The sequence below is a fragment of the Coregonus clupeaformis genome, unplaced genomic scaffold (assembly GCF_020615455.1).
Source record: "Coregonus clupeaformis isolate EN_2021a unplaced genomic scaffold, ASM2061545v1 scaf0162, whole genome shotgun sequence".
Lineage (NCBI taxonomy): Eukaryota > Metazoa > Chordata > Actinopteri > Salmoniformes > Salmonidae > Coregonus > Coregonus clupeaformis.
Window position 1 is genome coordinate 54,714 of NW_025533617.1, and position 23,089 is coordinate 77,802.

General features: G+C 45.7%; 1 protein-coding gene and 2 non-coding genes across 3 annotated transcripts; 2 read left to right on the plus strand and 1 right to left on the minus strand.

Moving 5' to 3' along the window:
- Positions 1-5,763: 5,763 nt before the first annotated feature.
- Positions 5,764-5,834, plus strand: LOC121568512. Its single transcript, XR_006001261.1, has one exon. It is a non-coding gene; the product is annotated as a small nucleolar RNA SNORD38 (small nucleolar RNA).
- Positions 5,835-8,367: 2,533 nt separating this feature from the next.
- LOC121568524 lies at positions 8,368-8,558 on the minus strand. The gene has a single exon (XR_006001271.1). It is a non-coding gene; the product is annotated as a U2 spliceosomal RNA (small nuclear RNA).
- A 7,705-nt stretch (positions 8,559-16,263) lies between these two features.
- Positions 16,264-18,608, plus strand: LOC121568048. Its single transcript, XM_041878612.2, has one exon. The coding sequence runs from the start codon at positions 16,648-16,650 to the stop codon at positions 18,256-18,258; it is 1,611 nt and encodes a 536-aa protein (XP_041734546.2). The 5' UTR covers positions 16,264-16,647; the 3' UTR covers positions 18,259-18,608.
- Positions 18,609-23,089: the final 4,481 nt, after the last annotated feature.

Here is a 23,089-nt window from a genome sequence, read left to right on the forward strand (position 1 = left end):
GCAACAGTGTGTGACAACCTTGTGAAGACTTACAGAAAACGTTTGACCTGTGTCATTGCCAACAAAGGGTATATAACAAAGTATTGAGAAACTTTTGTTATTGACCAAATACTTATTTTCCACCATAATTTGCAAATAAATTCATTAAAATCCTACAATGTGATTTTCTGGATTTTTTTTCCTTATTTTGTCTGTCATAGTTGGCGTGTACCTATGATGAAAATTACAGGCCTCTCTCATCTTTTTAAGTGGGAGAACTTTGTCACGGTTTCGGCCGAGGCTGCTCCTTCTCCTTGTTCGGGCAGGCTTCGGCGGTCGTCGTCTCCGGAGTACTAGCTGCCACCGTTCTATGTTTCATGTTCGTTTGGTTTTGTCTCTTTGTAACACCTGTCCCTTGTTTGTGTTTGATTGTGTTCCCTATTTAGTTTCGTTTGTTTGGGTCAGGTGTTATGCGTGATTGTTAATTGTCAGCCTGCCTCCGAGGAGTTTGTATTCTCTCGTTGTTGTATTTTTCGAGAGTTCGCACTGCGTGCGCTTTTCTTGTTTTTTCCGCACTGTGTTTGTGCGTAATTGTTCGCGCCGCCCGGTTGGGTTGGCGACTCATTTTTCCTGTGTTGGACCTTACTAAAGTCTGTTGAAGTCATCCTTGTTCCTGCGCTTGATTCCTTTCACTCATCCACACACACCACTCTGACAAACTTGCACAATTGGTGGCTGACTAAATACTTTTTTTCCCCACTGTATATATATATATATATTTATTTTTTTACATAGAATTACGCATAATTATTATTTCTCTAGATTGCAGGAAAAAGCTGCTCAGGTGTTTGAAAAATGCACAATTCTCCAACTTCCGGACCATACTCACGTACTTTTGTGCCCCCTCAGATTTTTGGGCTGCACGAACCCCTGTTCCTATCTATAGTTTTCATTAGTCAGGCAGGAGTTTAGTAGGAATTCAACATCATCACTTCTAACATCATATTTTAATTGTTGACTTCCATTCAAATGGAATGTATATCTTTAGTCAATAAAGCGTAAGAAAAAGCCAGGTACAAGCTCTTTACCAGAGAGGAAGAACCTCAGCATTATATAGAGAGGCAGACAATTCAGCCGTCATATAATGACCTGATACCTTTGGTGAGTAGATCATGTTTTGCAGACTGAGCGTTAGTTCGCTTGCAAGTTAACGAGCTGTTTTCGCTGCCTCGTTTGCTTGAAGATTGCTACTAGCGCTAACTCTACCAACGGATTTCTTGGCTTGCGACGGCTTCCAATTATTCATTTTGTGGAAACGTAGTTAGCTAGCTACCTTTTTAAACTAATGTTTTAAAGTAAATTCCCCGTTTGCAAGTTATAAACGCCAACTAACTTTGAAACGACGCATGCTAGCTAACATAGCCACCTAGCTAGCACCACGTGGGTCTATAGCCAGGGCAAACCCGTCTAGGTTATTTCTGGTATATACTCAATTGCAGCATGTTTTTGGAATCGTTCAGCAGTTTTTACCTGATTACGTGCAATACCGTTGCATATTAATGTTCAGTTTATATTCCTAAAACTTGACGCTACTTCCTGTTGACAAAATATTTCTAAAAGGGCTCCCGAGTGGCGCAGCGGTCTAAGGCACTGCATCTCAGTGCTTGAGGCTTCACTACAGACCCCCTGGTCCGATTCCAGGCTGTATCACAACCGGCCGTGATTGGGAGTCCCATAGGGCGGCATTTGTTCTTAACTGACTTTTGCCTAGTTAAAGGTATTTTTAAAAAAAAGGCCCGATGTGTCAACAGTTTGTCCAAATCCATAACCAATATTCAGAGATGTACAGTTTTTTGATATATTTAAGACATAATGTACAACCTACAAATGTGCAATAATAGCAGTCTTAAATCAGCACCTTGTAAGCTGCACAGGCATCTTAAACTGTTATTTTGTTAGGTGGCAATAAATCACTCGTTGATTGGGTCACCAAAACGGGAAGGGAAACGCAGCGGGATGTGGAACCACTTTTGTTTTTAGGCATCACTATCGTTTATAAGCTGAAATCAATAGAACGGGGCAAATGTATAGGTTGTAGTTATGGCTGGGCAATATATCTAATTAGTTTTTGCGCGATATTCCTAAGTTATTTTGGTTTAATGTTTTGTCCGCTTGTTTTCATGTCTTTTTTAGTTTCGTCTCCTTGGTTCATTACACGCTATGTACACGCGCTAAGCCCCTGCCACTCACAGCAACAAAGATGAAAGATCACTTCTTACTCTGACCAACGGGTTCCACTTGCGGTTTGAGATTTGGTCCAACAGAACTCGTTGAGACATATTTTTTTTACTGTAATAGCGGATACCCTTACATTAACTTCTGAAATTGCACGAAGAGTAGATCCTACTAAGAGTGTCAAACATTGTTTCTGGAAGATGAATTCTGTCCCAAGCTGCATCGCGGTATCTTTTAAGCCACATATTATAAATGAGCATAAACAGTTCTATGGAATTGGCAACTCGTTCTCATTCTGAGGAATAAAACGGGCCGCTTGATTTCAACATCTGAACAGGTGTGCATGCTGTTCAAACAGTTGGAGACTCGGTGTGTGTTCATAAATTCATCTGTTCTACCTTGTTAGTTAGCAAATGGGCTAGACTTAAAACGCAGAGGTCAGCTGGCTACTCACTAGCACATGAGAGTAGACTCATAGACTTGAAAGCCAGATAAGTGATTTATTGCAAGAAAGCAATACATTATTTTGATAAAATAACGAAATTAGTGGGTCTTACGGTTGTGGGCGGCTTAGCGTAAGTATAATTTCACAAGCCCGGAGTTCATTATATTATTGCTGGCTGTTTTGAAATGAACTGTGTTCTACCTTTTTAATTGTACGATGCTTATTGGGCGAAATATATATTGCGAATCGTCCATACGTTTGGAAAAATATATATGACTTTAAGGCCTCCTTAGGTGTAGCACTGTGTAAACACTATTCAAAGGCCACATGTAAACTTGGAATACCCAGGTGGGTTAGATGGGCACTTTAATTTGGAATGGTGGATGTTGATTTTGGGAGGCTGCCATCATGGCAAGGGGTGGGGGAACACTGTCTGATAGCTTAAACAGATCATGGCTGCCATAGGATATCAAGTTGAAACAGTTGGCTGCTATTTAAGGGTTTGTTTGACTGTCAAGTCCGTGTATTGGTTTGGCCAGTGACTTTTAGAGACCGTCCAAATTATTTGTTGCGTTTCGAGAAAGAAAATTATAGCACTGCCCCTCCCCCTCCAGCGTATGACAAAATTAAGAGTACAAAACCAAAGATGTTGATCTGTTTTGATGTGTTGACTACAGACTTCAATACTTTATATATTTATTCTTTAAGGTTGTTGCCACATCATCGCCAAGCCTATCTCTGACCTTTTTTAACCTGTCTCTCCTCTCTGGGGAGGTTCCCATTGCTTGGAAGGCATCCACGGTGCGTCCTTTATTTAAAGGGGGAGATCAAGCTGATCCTAACTATTACATGCCAAATTCTATTTTGCCCTGTTTATCAAAAGTGTTGGAAGAACTTGTCAACTGACTGGCTTTCTTGACGTCTATAGTATTCTCTCTGGTATGCAATCTGGTTTCCGCTCAGGTTATGGATGTGTCACTGCAACCTTAAAGGTCCTAAATGATGTCACCATTGCCCTTGACTCTAAGCAATGTTGTGCTGCTATTTTTATTGACTTGGCCAAAGCTTTTGATACGGTAGTCCATTCTTGTTGGCCGGCTAAGGAGTATTGGTGTCTCTGAGGGGTCTTTGGCCTGGTTTGCTAACTACCTCTCTCAAAGAGTGCAGTGTATAAAGTCAGAACATCTGCTGTCTCAGCCACTGCCTGTCACCAAGGGAGAACCCCAAGGCTCCATCCTAGGCCCCACGCTCTTCTCATTTTACATCAACAACACAGCTCAGGCAGTAGGAAGCTCTCTCATCCATTTATATGCAGATAGTCTTATACTCAGCTGGCCCCTTCCCGGATTTTGTGTTAAACGCTCTACAACAAAGCTCAGTGTCCAACAAGCTTTCTCTGCCCTCAACCTTGTTCTAAACCCCTCCAAAACAAAGGTCATGTGGTTTGGTAAGAATGCCCCTCTCCCCACCGGTGTGATTACTATTTATTTAAACTTTATTTAACTAGGCAAGTCAGTTAAGAACAAAATCTTATTTACAATGACTGCCAACCCCGGCCAATCTTGGGCCAATCGTGCACTGCCCTATGGGACTCCCAATCACGTCCGGATTGTGATACAGCCTGGAATTGAACCAGGGTCTGTAGTGACGCCTCAAGCACAGATGCAGTGCTCCACTCGGGAGCCCACCTCTGAGGGTTTAGAGCTTGAGGTAATCACCTCATACAAGTACTTGGGAGTACGGCTAGACGGCACACTGTCCTTCTCTCAGCACATCAAAGCTGCAGGTTAAGGTTAAATCTAGACTTGGTTTCCTCTATCGTAATCGCTCCTCTTTCACCCCAGCTGCCAAACTAACCCTGATTCAGATGACCATCCTACCCATGCTAGATTACGGAGACGTAATTTATAGATCGGCAGGTAAGGGTGCTCTCGAGCGGCTAGATGTTCTTTACCATTCGGCCATCAGATTTGCCAACAGTGCTCCTTATCGAACACATCTCTGCACACAGTACTCCTCTGTAAACTGGTCGTCTCTGTATACCCGTCGCAAGACCCACTGGTTGATGCTTATTTATAAAACCCTCCCGCTGAGATACCTGCTGCAGCCCTCATCCTCCACATACAACACCTGTTCTGCCAGTCCCCAAAGCACACACATCCCTGGGTCGCTCCTCGTTTCAGTTCGCTGCAGCTAGCGACTGGAACGCGCTGCAAAAAACACTCAAACTGGACAGTTTTATCTCCATCTCTTCATTCAAAGACTCAATCATGGACACTCTTACTGACAGTTGTGGCTGCTTCGCGTGATGTATTGTTGTCTCTACCTTCTTGCCCTTTGTGCTGTTGTCTGTGCCCAATAATGTTTGTACCATGTTTTGTGTTGCTACCATGTTGTCAAGGGGATGTTGCTACCATGTTGACAAGGGGATGTTGCTACCATGTTGTCTTAGGTCTCTGTTTATGTAGTGTTGTCGTGATGTGTGTTTTTGGCCGATTTTTTTATTGTTTTATTTTTAATCCCAGCCCCGGTCCCAGCAGGAGCCATTTGCATTTTGGTAGGCTGTCATTGTAAATAAGAATTTGTTCTTAACTGACTTGCCTAGTTAAATAAAGGTCATTAATATATTAACAAAATATACAGTCAAACTTTACAGCACAGTATGCAAAATACTTTACACATTTAAACTAAATACAAGAGGCGTCACAGCATGTAGGGTTTGATTAACTTTTTTATATTTATGCAGGGTTTGACAATTTCAGTTCAATTTTAATATTTATAAAATAAACTTTTATACTAACATCACCAATCCTAAGGATGTACAATTGTTTAATTCTCCCCAATTCAATGTGGTCAAAACATCAGTTTGGGTAGTAACATACTGTCCCATCGGGGAAAGTACTGTTACATACATTATTTAGATGGTGAATGACGCAAACTAGTTTAACCACTTGTAGATAAAAAAAATGCTCCTAAGCACAATTTAACCAGGCGCTCTAGACTACAGTCCATAGGGTCTGTGCAGCAGGGCTGAACATTTGCTAGCCAACTAACGTGAAGGTTATTCTTAACAATGCACAATGTGTTAATTAGCATCTTGGGTCTTTCAATGACGATATCTTTGTCCAGTTCTGCTACTGAATTCTAGTGATTTGGTATTTGTGACTCTGAGAAAGACCAGGGCTTTTACAATGATGTAGTTGCTAACTAGCTAGTCGCCTGGCTGATGAAACGTTAGCTGGATAATCTTGTAGAGCTGGGGGCGAAAGCCTCTTATGTAGTTAAGTATTTGTCTTATGCGGTAACTAGGTGGTTACCAAACCATCTATTTGTCGGTAACAGGTGATGTGTTCCAGGGGTTCTGATGTCACCGACCACGAGGAGACGCTGTCCCCATGATGTCAGAGGCTGTCATAACAATAGGCCACTTAGCAGACGCTTTTATCCAAAGCGGCTTACAGTCACGTGCGCACACATTTGTACGTACAGTGGGGAGAATTTGATACACTGCCGATGTTGCTGGTTTTCCTACTTACAAAGCATGTAGAGGTCTGTAATTTTTTATCATAGGTACACTTCAACTGTGAGAGACGGAATCTAAAACAAAAATCCAGAAAATCACATTGTATGATTTCTAAGTAATTAATTTGCATTTTATTGCATGACATAAGTATTTGATACATCAGAAAAGCAGAACTTAATATTTGGTACAGAAACCTTTGTTTGCAATTACAGAGATCATACGTTTCCTGTAGGTCTTCACAAGGTTTTCACACACTGTAGCAGGGATTTTGGCCCACTCCTCCATACAGACCTTCTCCAGATCCTTCAGGTTTCGGGGCTGTCGCTGGGCAATACAGACTTTCAACTCCCTCCAAAGATTTTCTATTGGGTTCAGGTCTGGAGACTGGCTAAGCCACTCCAGGACCTTGAGATGCTTCTTACGGAGCCTACCAAAACCCGGGACACAAAACAAACTATCTAGCACAGCACCCAACTAACTTATCAACAAAAATAGGGAGAGACGGTGGGGGGGAAGGGGTTTAAACTAAACACAAAAGGACACGGGGGAAGGATGGGAAATATAATACAAGAAACACACCAAACAAACAATGTACAAGGGCTAGGAGGCTAGCAGGCCGTACTAGCAAGTTAGGCTAAGCTAACAAGCTAGCAGGCCGGATGCTAAACCTCCCAGATGACAAAACAAACAAGAGGGAAAAAATGGGTATAAAACGAGGGGACTAATATGGATGGGGTGAAAGGACACAGAAAGAACAAAACAAATACTCACAAATAAGCCAAATTGAGGGGCTAGGAGGCTAGCAGGCCTCACCAGCAGGCCAGGCTAAGCTAACCAGCTAGCAGGCCGGCCAGCCAACAAAATGGCCCCCCAAGTGAAAACAAAAAGCAACAAACAAAAACTAAGACAAGGGAAAGTTCAGGGGATGGAAATACAATTTCAGGGGTATAGATGGGTTACAGGGGGGGTATAATACGAACAGAAGGGAACAAACAATGCCTGCCAAGCCTAAGGGGCGAGGAGGCTAGCAGGCCAGCCCAGCTAAAAGCTAAACAGGCCGGCCAGCCAGCAAGCCAACCAAGCTAGCAAACACTAACACAAACAGAAAACAAGGGGGTAAAAACTAAAGGGAAACTAGGGCTACAAGAGGATGGGGAAACACAAGGAACAAAAAATGAGAAAGATAAGAATAACAAAAGAAACAACAACGAGCCAACACAGAACAAATAATGTTTTTTTGAGTTTTTCTAAAGTAAACACAAAAAACACACAACAACAACAACAAGCTAACACAAAGAAAGGCAATAAGGAAATAAAGAAAAAACACTTAACTCACCCTACAGGTGCTGGCAGGCCTCACCAGCAGGCCAGGCTAAGCTAACCAGCTAGCAGGCCGGCCAGCCAGCAAAATGCCCCCCCAAGTGAAAAACAAGAACAAAAGGCAACAACCAAAAACCAAGACAAGGGAAAGTTCAGGGGATGGAAATACAATCTAAGGGGTATGGATGGGTTACAGGGGGGTACAAGATGAACAGAAAGGAACAAACAATGCCTGCCAAGCCTAAGGGGCGAGGAGGCTAGCAGGCCAGCCAAGCTAAAGCTAAACATGCCGGCTAGCCAGCAAGCCAACCAAGCTAGCAAACACTAACACAAACACAAAACAAGGGGGTAGAACTAAAGGGAAACTAGGGCTACAAAAGGATGGGGAAACACAAAGAAAAATAAATAAAAGTAACAAAAGAAGCAACAACGAGCAAACACAGAACAATTAATATTTTTTAAAAAAAAGTAAACACAGAACACCAACAACAAGCTAACACAAAGAAAAGCAAGAAATAAATAAGGAAAACAACTTAACTCACCCAACAGGTCCACCACCAAACCACCACCTAACCCGGGACAAAACAATAGTGAAACAGGAAAAATAAAAAATAAACTTTTGACAACAAAAGCACAACAACAAAAGCACAAATTCTCTGCCCTCCGGCCTCCTGACCACCTCTCTGTATGCCAGCCTGGTGAATGAGTCACAGACAGACAGACAGACAGACAGACAGACTTGACCACCACTAGCAAGTCATCATCGACATTGAGATGAACTACCTCAAACGTAATTTCATCATGATTCTAATAAAAGAACACTAAGCCAGTCAATTGAATTATCCTATCTTTTCTTTACAATGCCAGGGGGTGCACCGTTCCTGGAGGTACTGCAATACCAGGTCGATGCGTGGAGTGGACGGAGCAAGCCCCTATTCCATCTCCCTATTCCAAAAATCAATTTAATATATGGTCCCCAGATAGGGGACGTATCAGATATTAAACTGATAAGAACAGATACTACACTTGATCTTAGCCAAAAGGCCGAGAAGCGATACGGCAATGCTTTCGGAAGGAAGGTGCCGTTCTCCGACACGACAAATTCATTGACAGTTACACCAAAATGAGCTCTGTAATCTTTCCACCAAATATCAAAAATGATGGTTTTAAAAATTGATGGCAGAGATTGGGAGTTGATCAACCTCGGAAATAGACACTTTTAACTGTTACAATGTAACAAATTGGTAGGTTTCATAGTCACGTGGACATCCGCCCTCCAATCGGAAACGAGAGAAAGCCTTGTCGAATTAAAACCAGATTAACAGCTAAATTGGAATAATAATCTATCAAATACGGGTGGGATAAGAGTGGTATGGTATATGTGGTAAGAGCTTTCATTGTCTGTTTACATGTCCCCTTCATTTATCCTACGGTTCTGACTTGGTGTACAGGGAGAACACTGTAAGAACGGCCCAGGTTCTGAATTCTGTCGCTGTACATTTCAAAAGTGCTGAACAAATAGTTATATTGACCATGTCCGTTCAACTCGCTCATGAATGTCTTAATCGAAATTACGGATTGCCTCTAATCCATAGTTTGTACATCTCAATTATCAGTAGAAACCACATTTGTTTAAGCAAGTCAGCCATATCAGCTATGTTTTTTTAAAAGGTAGTAAATGAGGCTGAATGAACTGTTTCGCTGCCAGACAAGGCTCCTCCAGGATTTACATGCTAAAATCGCCACTGATTATCCCTAATAAAATGAACAGTGGTTCCATTAATTAACTCAATGTCTAGGAATGTGTTTACTTCTTTCTGAATGTTCTTCCAGAACCCCTGTAACTTTGTCCCAGAAGGTATGTCTGCTGTCTCCTATTGGTCCACAGCCCCTCCAACATAGTGCTGAATAAAAAATTAAAAAATCTAACTTCGATATTAAGAAAGATGTTCTAAAGTATCTCATCTTTACTTTCCAGTCAAGTTCCCTCCACACTGGGCTACTAGTGCATTTGTGACTACTTTAAATTTATTTTATTTTTTTGTCTCCCTTGATTCATCTTCCACCACCACATTCATTTCCAGTTCTCATTTTCCTTTAACATCCCGCGTGTGTTCAGATGTAGTCATCTGTAACCTTTTAAATAACTGAGACACCTCTTTTCCGACTGTTATTTGACCTTCCAATATGTTGATGAAATATTGCTCTACACTGGATGGTAATTTTCTAAACGACCTCCCATTCCTTGTGTGTCATTAGGTAGTGTCTTATCTGGAATTAAACATGTCATTTGCAGGCAGATCAAATTTGGTTTGGAGCCTAGTAGAATATTTGAGAACAATCCCTTCAAAAAAGCTGGTTAATTATGATCAATTATATATATGTTTTTAATCTGCCCATCTACTGAAGCCACTGTCCATTATGGATGGCAGAAAGTCGGCATTGTTAGTCATTTTCATGGCCCTTGAGAGTGAACCAAACCGACCCAAACAGAACCAAACCGACCCAAACCAAACAGACCCAAACCGACACAAACTGAACCAAACAGACCCAAACCGACCCAAACAGAACCAAACAGACCCAAACCGAATCAAACCGACCCAAACAGACCCAAACAGACCCAAACAGACCCAAACCGACCCAAAGTCTTGTTTAATCCAGGCCACCAAAGCTTTTAATTGAGCGGCCCAAAAGTACATTTATTTTATTGGGTAATCCCAGACCATCTTTATCTTTGGGTAAAAAATGACTGAGTATCACTGTAAGTCTGTAAGTCTCTTATTTTGACTGAGAATCACTGTAAGTCTCTTATTTTGACTGAGAATCACTGTAAGTCTGTAAGTCTCTTATTTTGACTGAGTATCACTGTAAGTCTGTAAGTCTCTTATTTTGACTGAGTATCACTGTAACTGTAAGTCTCTTGTTTTGCCATATGAATTTGGAAATAAGCTTATCCAACATCTTGAAGGTAGACACAGGGACTAGAATGGGTAATACATGAAATAGAACGAGCGATCTGGGCAATAATATACAGTGGGGAGAACAAGTATTTGATACACTGCCGATTTTGCAGGTTTTCCTACTTACAAAGCATGTAGAGGTCTGTCATTTTTATCATAGGTACACTTCAACTGTGAGACGGAATCTAAAACAAAAATCCAGAAAATCACATTGTATGATTTTTAAGTAATTCATTTGCATTTTATTGCATGACATAAGTATTTGATACATCACAAAAGCAGAACTTAATATTTGGTACAGAAACCTTTGTTTGCAATTACAGAGATCATACGTTTCCTGTAGGTCTTGACCAGGTTTGCACACACTGCAGCAGGGATTTTGGCCCACTCCTCCATATAGACCTTCTCCAGATCCTTCAGGTTTCAGGGCTGTCGCTGGGCAATACGGACTTTCAGCTCCCTCCAAAGATTTTCTATTGGGTTCAGGTCTGAAGACTGGCTAGGCCACTCCAGGACCTTGAGATGCTTCTTACGGAGCCACTCCTTAGTTGCCCTGGCTGTGTGTTTCGGGTCGTTGTCATGCTGGAAGAACCAGCCACGACCCATCTTCAATGCTCTTACTGAGGGAAGGAGGTTGTTGGCCAAGATCTCGCGATACATGGCCCCATCCATCCTCCCCTCAATACGGTGCATTTGTCCTGTCCCCTTTGCAGAAAAGCATCCCCAAAGAATGATGTTTCCACCTCCATCCTTCACGGTTGGGATGGTGTTCTTGGGGTTGTACTCATCCTTCTTCTTCCTCCAAACACGGTGAGTGGAGTTTAGACCAAAAAGCTCTATTTTTGTCTCATCAGACCACATTACCTTCTCCCATTCCTCCTCTGGATCATCCAGATGGTCATTGGCAAACTTCAGACGGGCCTGGACATGCGCTGGCTTGAGCAGGGGGTGCACTGCAGGATTTTAATCCATGACGACGTAGTGTGTTACTAATGGTTTTCTTTGAGACTGTGGTCCCAGCTCTCTTCAGGTCATTGACCAGGTCCTGCCGTGTAGTTCTGGGCTGATCCCTCACCTTCCTCATGATCATTGATGCCCCACGAGGTGAGATCTTGCATGGAGCCCCAGAACGAGGGTGATTGACCGTCATCTTGAACTTCTTCCATTTTCTAATAATTGCGCCAACAGTTGTTGCCTTCTCACCAAGCTGCTTGCCTATTGTCCTGTAGCCCATCCCAGCCTTGTGCAGGTCTACAATTTTATCCCTGATGTCCTTACACAGCTCTCTGGTCTTGGCCGTTGTGGAGAGGTTGGAGTCTGTTTGATTGAGTGTGTGGACAGGTGTCTTTTATACAGGTAATGAGTTCAAACAGGTGCAGTTAATACAGGTAATGAGTGGAGAACAGGAGGGCTTCTTAAAGAAAAACGAACAGGTCTGTGAGAGCCGGAATTCTTACTGGTTGGTAGGTGATCAAATACTTATGTCATGCAATAAAATGCAAATTAATTACTTAAAAATCATACAATGTGATTTTCTGGATTTTTGTTTTAGATTCCGTCTCTCACAGTTGAAGTGTACCTATGATAAAAATTACAGACCTCTACATGCTTTGTAAGTAGGAAAACCTGCAAAATCGGCAGTGTATCAAATACTTGTTCTCCCCACTGTGTATATATATATATAATATACACTGCTCAAAAAAATAAATGGAACACTTAAACAACACAATGTAACTCCAAGTCAATCACACTTCTGTGAAATCAAACTGTCCACTTAGGAAGCAACACTAATTGACAATACATTTCACATGCTGTTGTGCAAATGGAATAGACAACAGGTGGAAATTATAGGTAATTAGCAAGACACCCCCAATAAAGAAGTGGTTCTGCAGGTGGTGACCACAGACCACTTCTCAGTTCCTATGCTTCCTGGCTGATGTTTTGGTCACTTTTGAATGCTGGCGGTGCTTTCACTCTAGTGGTAGCATGAGACGGAGTCTACAACCCACACAAGTGGCTCAGGTAGTGCAGCTCATCCAGGATGGCACATCAATGCGAGCTGTGGCAAGAAGATTTGCTGTGTCTGTCAGCGTAGTGTCCAGAGCATGGAGGCGCTACCAGGAGACAGGCCAGTACATCAGGAGACGTGGAGGAGGCCGTAGGAGGGCAACAACCAAGCAGCAGGACCGCTACCTCCGCCTTTGTGCAAGGAGGAGCAGGAGGAGCACTGCCAGAGCCCTGCAAAATGACCTCCAGCAGGCCACAAATGTGCATGTGTCTGCTCAAACGGTCAGAAACAGACTCCATGAGGGTGGTATGAGGGCCTGACGTCCACAGGTGGGGGTTGTGCTTACAGCCCAACACCGTGCAGGACGTTGGCATTTGCCAGAGAACACCAAGATTGGCAAATTCGCCACTGGCGCCCTGTGCTCTTCACAGATGAAAGCAGGTTCACACTGAGCACACGTGACAGAGTCTGGAGACGCCATGGAGAACGTTCTGCTGCCTGCAACATCCTCCAGCATGACCGGTTTGGCGGTGGGTCAGTCATGGTGTGGGGTGGCATTTCTTTGGGGGCCGCACAGCCCTCCATGTGCTCGCCAGAGGTAACCTGACTGCCATTAGGTACCGAGATGAGATCCTCAGACCCCTTGTGAGACCATATGCTGGTGCGGTTGGCCCTGGGTTCCTCCTAATGCAAGACAATGCTAGACCTCATGTGGCTGGAGTGTGTCAGCAGTTCCTGCAAGAGGAAGGCATTGATGCTATGGACTGGCCCGTCCGTTCCCCAGACCTGAATCCAATTGAGCACATCTGGGACATCATGTCTCGCTCCATCCACCAACACCACGTTGCACCACAGACTGTCCAGGAGTTGGCGGATGCTTTAGTCCAGGTCTGGGAGGAGATCCCTCAGGAGACCATCCGCCACCTCATCAGGAGCATGCCCAGGCGTTGTAGGGAGGTCATACAGGCACATGGAGGCCACACACACTACTGAGCCTCATTTTGACTTGTTTTAAGGACATTACATCAAAGTTGGATCAGCCTGTAGTGTGGTTTTCCACTTTAATTTTGAGGGTGACTCCAAATCCAGACCTCCATGGGTTGATACATTTGATTTCCATTGATAATTTTTGTGTGATTTTGTTGTCAGCACATTCAACTATGTAAAGAAAAAAGTATTTTAATAAGATTATTTCAATCATTCAGATCTAGGATGTGTTGTTTGAGCAGTGTATATTAATTCTTATTAAGAGTGGCAGAACTGGAGGACCAGGGTTGGGAAACACTGTTGGGGGAACTGGAGGACCAGGGTTGGGAAACACTGTTGGGGATACAGGAGGACCAGGGTTGGGAAACACTGTTGGGGGAACTGGAGGACCAGGGTTGGGAAACACTGTTGGGGATACTGGAGGACCAGGGTTGGGAAACACTCATCTAGACCAATGAAAGGACACGTCTTTATTCAACTGATCTCCAGTGATTTTGTATACTTTTTAGCCAGTAGTTCTATAAGCAGCGCTCACGAGCCAAAAGTGGTCCCCGAGAATTTCGTACTACGTCACATATGTGCAGATATGTGCAACACGTCATCGCTCTCTCTCTCTCACTCTGCTGTGGGTGCGAATTTTGCGAGTTGTCACTCAAATGGCGAGGGGCTGAAGCTCATTGGCTAGAACTCGAATTGCTAGGGGGCTGGCCCACATGGGGGGAAATGTAGGGAAAATACCGAAGCACAGCTTCCAGAAACTAGCGATTTCGTTTTCAAACTAGGGATTTTGTGGCTAATTGAGGTAAGAAAGTAATTCTGCTCATAGATTACATGTATGAACTACACATTGACACATCCAGCCCAAAGCTGGAGGTTTAAGAAATATTGAGTAGTTGCCAAAGTTCCCAGAGCATGTCTTTAAAGTTTGTCAGAGAGTTTAACCATTGCTTGTGAAAATCCTCTGTGAACTAAACCATTTAATCAATACACTACCCAGTCTCTCTAGCCTCCTGAACTAAACCATTTAATCAATACACTACCCAGTCTCTCTAGCCTCCTGAACGGAACCATTTAATCAATACACTACCCAGTTTCTCTAGCCTCCTGAACTGAACCATTTAATCAATACACTACCCAGTCTCTCTAGCCTCCTGAACGGAACCATTTAATCAATACACTACCCAGTCTCTCTAGCCTCCTGAACTGAACCATTTCAGTGTTTCGCCACAAGGTGGGGATGCTCAGCACTGCAGGCTGTTATGGAGAGTGTACAGCAGGTGACATATGCCGGGCGCTCCAATTTCACAGCACAGTGGAGTGCCATCAATGTCCACAAGAGGGAGATACAGACATGTCATCAGCTGTGGTGTGTGTGTGTGTGTGTGTGTGTGTGTGTGTCTGCTTTTTGCCTGTTCTCTCTAGGGACTGAATGTCTGTGCTCAGTGTGAGAGAGTGACTGGCTGGCTGGGGAGATGTGTCTGTGCATTCTGTGAGGCAGAAATTCAGCATTATAACACTGCACTGGTTCCATATGAGCCCCACAGCAGCTGCATCATGTCAAGTCACTACTACTCTAGCGAGTATTGCATACTCTGGAATGAGGGAGCAGGAAAAACAGCTTTACTGTGTAGATAAACACAAGGGGAGGTGAGGCGAGAGGCAGAAAAAAGAAAGATGAAAGGGTCGTATGTCCTGTCAATGATCTATCTACGTTTTTTGTAGCTCAGTTGGTAGAGCATGGCGTTTGCAACGCCAGGGTTGTGGGTTCGATTCCCACGGGGGGGCAGTATGAAAAATCACTAACTGTAAGTCGCTCTGGATAAGAGCGTCTGCTAAATGACTAAAAATGTGACAAATTTAAAATGTTTTTCTGGGCTCTTACTACTAACCATGTAAAACAATGAACTTGAGTGCAATCATCTTACCAATTGATAAGAAAACGTGTCATTTTAATGTGCCAAATCAGTTTCCTTTTCTGGGTCACTCAGCAGTGAGGGCTATGAGGTGTGATGAGGATGGGGACTGCTGAGTTGTTCACCACACTCCCCCTGTGTCCCCCTCCCCTCAAAAAGAGAGCCTCCAGGCAGTAATTCTCCCAACACCAGATGGCTCTCTGTCTCTCTCTCTCTCTCTCTCTCTCTCTCTCTCTCTCTCTCTCTCTCTCTCTCTCTCTCTCTCTCTCTCTCTGTTTCTGTCTCCCTCTCTCTCTCTCTCTCTCTCTCTCTCTCTGTCTCTCTCCCTCTCTGTCTCTCTCCCTCTCTGTGTCTCTCTCTCTCTCTCTCCCTCTCTGTCTCTCTCCCTCTCTCTCTCTCTCTCTCCCCCCTCTCTCTCTCTCTCTCTGTGTAGGAGACCTACTAACCATAGGCTACGTCAGCTGTTCATATTTTAATGGCTTCGGTACAAAATCTAATCTAAATCGTATGTCTCTCATAGCGGTGAAAAAGAAATACACAATGCCTCTCTGAACTTGTCTTTAACTTATTAACTGCAGGTTCTTCCAGCCAGGTGTCTGCCTTGTTTTTGACAACCTGTTTGGGAGACTTTGAGAGACAGTGTAATAGATGACTAGGTACTATCTCTCATTTCATTTTTCCACAGCTTAGTCTTGTTTTAATGCCTCATTGCGTCATATTAAAAACGATGTTTAATCAGGCATGTTCAAACACACACAGACGCACACACACCCACGCACTGTGGTTCAGGATAGGACAGCCAATGGAATGTCTCTCTCTCCCTCTCTCTCCTCCTCCTCCTCTCTCTCTCTCGCTCTCTCTGTGCTACAACTTACCCCAGCATCAGTCGCAGCAGGAGGTCAACCTTACAGACATACCCCAGCATCAGTCGGAGCAGGAGGTCAACCTTACAGACATAACCCAGCATCAGTCGGAGCAGGAGGTCAACCTTACAGACATACCCCAGCATCAGTCGGAGCAGGAGGTCAACCTTACAGACATACCCCAGCATCAGTCGGAGCAGGAGGTAAACTTATTTCCATCCAGTCCAGTGGTTTGGAGAAGGAGGAAGATCATCATCGTCATCGTAGCTTCCTGAAAACCCAAAAAAAGGGATTTACTAAGGACAATAAGGGAATTCAGAGCTTCTAAAAACTGAGTGATTAGAAAAGGACTGTTGCCGACCCCTGCACTAACACGTCCTCCCCATTGGACAAAGCAACAGCATCTCACACACCATGACTACATGCACTTTTACCAGTATGAAACCAACCCAGTCTGCCTTCCCTACCCCAGAACCGCCTTCCATTTCCTCTTCCTCGTCCTCGTTGCCTCAACTGGGTGGCCGGAGCGGCTTCAGGAGAGTCTGCACCACAGAGGAACCCACTGCCTGTCCAATCCCCGGACTGGCAGCAGGCGTGCTCACAATGAGAGTGAAGGAAGGGAGCAAGATCCGAAACCTCTTGGGATTTGTAATGGCTCGTATGCAGAGAGAGGGAGAGGGAGTGGACGGGAGTCAGATTGAGACGATGCTGAGAGTCAAAGAGGGAGTGAGAGTGGACGGGAGTCAGATTGAGACGAGGCTGAGAGTCAAAGAAGGAGTGGGAGTGGACGGGAGTCAGATTCATACGAGGCTGAGAGTCAAAGAGGGAGTGAGAGTGGACGGGAGTCAGATTGAGACGAGGCTGAGAGTCAAAGAGGGAGTGAGAGTGGACGGGAGTCAGATTGAGACGAGGCTGAGAGTCAAAGAGGGAGTGAGAGTGGACGGGAGTCAGATTGAGACGAGGCTGAGAGTCAAAGAGGGAGTGGGAGTGGACGGGAGTCAGATGGGGCTGAGGCAAGGAGAGGGAGTCATGGACATCGGTCGGAGTCAGACCCAGACCGGGCTGAGAGTGAGACAGGTGGTTTTTACTGGATCAGGCAAAGGGATCACCAAAACCATAACATGTGTTGAGATCCTAAAACGGAAACTGGGAGGACTGCACCAGCTATCCAAGCTCCACTACAAGACTGTGAGTGAGGTGTGGGAGAGTCAGGAGACTGACGTGACACCCAGGTCCAGGATGACTGTTCATAAGACTGTTCCTGCTATCAGTATCCTGCTCTCCACACACCCACTGGACCCACGTGAGCCTGGGTTTCAGCCCCCAGAAACCCTGCATTATCCTAGCTACCAACCCCCTGGGCACCAGCATCCTGGGTTTCAGCCTCCAGAAACCATGCATGATCCTAGCTACCAAGCCCCTGGGCACCAGCATCCTGGGTTTCAGCCTCCAGAAACCCTGCATTATCCTAGCTACCAAGCCCCTGGGCACCAGCATCCTGGGTTTCAGCCTCCAGAAACCCTGCATTATCCTAGCTACCAACCCCCTGGGCACCAGCATCCTGGGTTTCAGCCTCCAGAAACCATGCATGATCCTAGCTACCAACCCCCAGGGCACCAGCATCCTGGGTTTCAGCCTCCAGAAACCATGCATGATCCTAGCTACCAACCCCAAGGGCACCAGCATCCTGGGTATCAGCCTCCAGTGACGCCATGTGACAGTGTGAAAATTCTGCCCCGACCACGGCTCGAACTCACCACCCTCTTCACCGAAACACAACTGTTGTCAACACCACTAACCCAGAAAAGCCAAAGCCCTTTCTGGTTCCAGGGTGCCTGTACCTCTAAGTCTGAGGAGGGCTGTAGCCATGCGCTGAGCTGTACGCCACACCTGTATGCTGCCTCGGAGAAAGAGAGGGAAAAAGCAGGAGGAAAGACACTCTACAGTTCATACATGTTGCCTGGCTCTGAAGCCAAGAGAGTCTGTATGGAGGACCACCGGTTCCCCTCGACACCCTCAACGTGAAAGAAACTTTGAGTTTCATCTACTCTGTGCTCCTGCTAGACACAACAGAGAAACAGAGGAAAGTGAGGAGACAACTGGAAGAGATTGCTTTTGAGTAAATGTTTAGGTTCTAGAATAGATTATAAAAAGTTGTAGTGGGTTAAGCGCAAATAGTAAAGCCCTACGTTTTCAAATTATATTTAAGTAATTTAGGAAACGTGTCTCATAAAATTACGGTAAAATGTTTCCTTCGTGTTTTGATGTGGGCTGCTGTTCTCATATTATTCAGATCAATTTTGCACTTCATAAAAAAATATAATCATGTTTACTGTGTCTACACTATGTTTGTCATCAACTTTGCTTCAGTCTACTTTTCCCAGCTCAATGCCAGGCAATAATAATGGCATGAGGTCTTTCTACTATCAAACAACTGAAATATAGTCTAATATCCCATATAGGCCTATTCAGTCCACAAATTAGTTTTGACAGTGGGGGCAAATCACCTATGTGTGTGGTATTCTTTGGGGACAAATCTAGGTCAAATATATGTCATGTTGTCGTGTGTGTTACGATAATGTGCAAAAAAATCGTACTTTTAGGATCTTGCGCATTCGCATGGCTAGGTCTTCAGCAGCTAGCTAGCTAACATCCTTGAGTCGTCACTAGTTACCACAGTCACAAAGTCATAAACCCTACTGCTAATCTTATGCCTAACTCTAACATAAAATGAAGACAAAAAAACTATTTTTTGTTTTCATGATTTCTTTACGATAAAGACAATTTTGACTTTTTGCTGTCTTAACTAGTGACAACCAAGACAAGTCTGATCCCATCAATGTCTGCTTCTCCTTTCGCTGGTTTGACCCCGCATCATGTTCAGAGCCGCCGTTCGTCTTTCAGTGTCCGGTGCCCGGAGTGTGACACGGACACGGCTCGGGTGTACAGGTATTCTTGGGTTTAATTACTTTTATGTCCTAATTTCGTAGTTTTTAGGACACGGGTCATGTGGTGTTTCGAAAGGAAATCAGGGTAGGTAGGAGTTCTTGGCTATTGCTGCTAGCACCCAATCAGTGGCGGATGGATTGCAAAATACAAGAGTTTTGGGGGAAGTAAAAAGTGCTAGACGTGGTTAAGAATAAGATATTTGCCTGTTTTCTACTGAAAACAAGTGTACTAATGGTTGAAAGCGCGGTTAAATTTAAGAGCATTTTTTCAGTGTTCTTTCAATAAATGTTGCATTACCGCAACCTACTAGACTGGAGTATAAATCCCTTTGCTTGAATTTAATTACATTTTTTATTAACAAATACCCTACCATCTAACACTACACTCACTAAAAACCCATCACCCTACTCCACTATTTAAATCTATTTAATCCTACCTCAGGCCAACAGCCTGAAAGGATGTGACACACAACTTAACTATTCTGATGTAAAGTCTCGCACACCCAACCACCCTGTCTGCGTCGCACCAAACGACGAGCATCACAAACACCGGGAATCTTCCCCTTCAGTTGGTCAACTTTCACATTTACACCTACCCCAGTAATCACTCCTCTCAATGGCGCCCTTTCCTTGAGAGCAAAACATTTTACCAATAATAATAATAATAATAATAATAATGATATGGGGACCACCCATACGTAAAAATGTATGCACACATGACTGTAAGTCGCTTTGGATAAAAGCTTCTGCTAAATGGCTTATTATTATTATTGTAATGACCCAGCTGGGTCATAAAGTAAAAGAGAGATGGGCACCAGGTGTACAGGCAGAACACAGGTTTATTCCTAAATGGGCTATTGTTCAGGCCACAACCCACGCCGCTAAACCTCGAACATACACAAATAGAACATGTCAAAATCAAGGGTCCCGAACCGAAGAGAAGAGATATGAGACCGTAACCCCTATTTAATCATTCCCAAAATCCCGCGGGATTACCCATCATACCCCCCAACCTTTCCATCTGTCCTGGCATATTTAACCCCTGCTAGTACCCATGAGAACGATAACACATCCATGAACACAGAACACAATACAGGGTCGTTACATAGCCCCCCTCCTTTCTAAACCCTAGCCCCTAGGGTTACAAAACAAAATCCTTAAAACGACCCGGAGGTCGATCAGTCTCTTGTGCCTCCCCTTGACTCCCACTGGTGGACCCCCAGAACACTCATCTGCCCCAATGTCATTTCCAGCACCCCCGAAGAGGCAGCCCCCGTCCCAGGCTCAGCTTGCATTAGAGTCTCCTCGCTAGACTGTCCCCGTGTGCTCACATCAGAGTCCTCACTTCCATTCCCTACCGTTTTCCTCCCTCTGTAGGGCGCCAATCGGTCCCGGTGGACCACCACCTTCCTGCCCCGTGGGGGAACCTCCACCCGGTACGTCACCTCCCCCACTCTCTCTATCACCAGGCACGGCCCCACCCAGGCACTGTCCAACTTTGGGCACCGCCCCTTCTTGCGCGTGGGGTTGTGAAGCCACACTCGTTCTCCCGCTCCAAAGTGCCTCCCCCCTAGCGCGTGAGTCATAGTGGCGCTTTTGGCGCATTCCTGCGTTCTCGAGGTTGCTCTCTTGCGAAGGTGTGAGCCGCTTCTAACCGGTTCTGCAGTCGACGAACATAGTTCGGGCCAGGCAAAACCCCGTCGTCGTTATCAGGAGGGTGGCCAAACGTCAGTTCGGCTGGGGTGCGCAACTCACGACCTAACATTAGTAGCGCTGGGGGAGCACGCAGTCGATTCCTGAACAGCCGACCTACATGCCATGAGAATAAACGGTAAGTGGGTGTCCCAATCTCTCTGGTGTTTTGAGGTAACGATAGCCAGCTGTTGTGCTAATGTTCTGTTAAATCTTTCCACCAGCCCATCACTCTGGGGATGAAGCGGAGTAGTGCGCGTCTTCTCCGCGCCTAACCGTCTACACAACTCTGAGAACACCCGTGACTCAAAGTTTCTCCCCTGGTCGCTGTGTATAGACTGTGGCACCCCGAACCGACTGATTATTCCCCCTACCAATGCATCAGCTACTGTTTCTGCCTCCTGGTCTGGGAGAGCGTAAGCCTCTGGCCACTTGGTGAAGTAGTCCTAGCAGTTAGAATCCACCTGTTACCGCTGTCTGTGATTGGAAACGGTCCAACTATGTCTACCCCCAGTCTCTCCATGGGCTCCCCTACTGGGAATTGTTGTAGGAGGGCGTGTGACTGACCTGGAGGTCCTTTCTTAGCAGCACACTCATCGCACTGCCTGCAAAAGTCCTCCACATCCCTCCTGTGCCTGGCCCAATAGAAGCCTTTACGTACGCGCTTTAACGTTTTGGAGACCCCAAAATGCCCTGCGCCTACTCCCCCGTGAAGCTGCTGTAACACGCTCCCTTGCAGCCTTTTTGGGAACCACTACCTGCCACGTCATTTCTCCAGTAGCTGGCTTTTTCCACCCCCTCTGGAGCACTCCCTCAGCCACTCTAAGGACTGAGAATTTAGCCCAGAGGCCTTTGGTGACTGGTGATAGAGGGGCTACTTCCCCCCATGGCGGTCGTCTTCTCTCTTCCACCCACCCCAGCACAGGACGCAGCTCTGCGTCCTCCTCCTGGCGACGCCTCCACTCCCCGACGTCCACAGCCTCAAGCTCCCGGCACTCTGTCACCCTCAGCTGACTCACCGTGGCGGTGACTCCCTCCTCCATGCACAGTTCCCTCTCTCGCTCCACCCGTTTGGCGCAGTACCCACAGCCGTCCTCAGCACACGGGCGGCGGGACAAGGCGTCTGCATTGCTGTGGCGAAGGCCGGCCCTGTGCTCCACCTGGAAGTCGTAGGGTTGCAGCTCCTCCAACCAGCGGGCGATCTGACCCTCTGGCTCCTTGAAGGAGAGAAGCCACTGCAGGGCGGAGTGATCCGTCCGCACCACAAACGGCAGGCCCCCCAGGTAGTACTTGAAATGGCGTACTGCTGCCACGACAGCCAAAAGCTCCCTCCTTGTCACGCAGTAGCGTTTTTCAGCCTTATCAAAAGTTCTGCTGTAATAAGCTACTACGTGCTCCCCGTCAGAACCACGCTGAGCCAGCACGGCCCCCAAGCCCTCATTGCTTGCATCGGTGTCCAGAATAAACGGACGGTTTGGGTCTGGTGAGGACAGGACAGGGGCCTCCACCAGGGCACGTTTGAGGGCCTCAAACGCCCGCTGGTGCTCTTCGGTCCACTGAAAGACAGTGTCCTTCTTGAGAAGGTGGTTCAAAGGAGCTGCTATCCCCGCAAACCCTTTCACAAACCTACGATAGTAGGATGCCAGACCCAGGAAGCTCTTAACCTCTTTTTTTTCCTTTGGAATTGGCCACCCCCTCACAGCCTCCACTTTGTCTGGCAACGTGCTGATACCCTCACCACCCAGCTGATGACCCAGGAACGCCAACTCCCTTTGCATGAAATGGCACTTTTCCGGGTGTAATTTTAGCCCCGCCCCCGAGATCCTCTCCAGCACTCGCCTAAGTGCCCCCAGTGCCCCCTCAAACGACGTGCCGTGTACCAATATGTCGTCTATTGAACTTTGGAAGTTTAGCCGCTACCGTGGCTAATGGCAATAGGGGCGCTGCCATCTCTGTTTACATAAGGAGGTCCAGCCATTTCCGCAGCGCGGTGACGTCGATATCTCCGTCGCCGTGACGTCTGTTCTGGTCGAGCGGTTTGAAGGAAAACCCGCCCGTTCTGCCATCTTGCTGACTGACAATTTAACTCCCGCCATGTGGCTCTCCAGCTCCTCTACAGCCGTCCTCGCCTGACCCTCCCGACCGGGTACACCCGAGCCCCCAACGGCCACTTTGTCCGACTCTTCCTTAACTTTCCGCCTCGCCCCGATCATCCT

Coding starts and splice junctions, on each gene's coding strand:
- LOC121568048 (XM_041878612.2), top strand. CDS start 16,648: ATGACTACATGCACTTTTACCAGTATGAAACCAACCCAGTCTGCCTTC.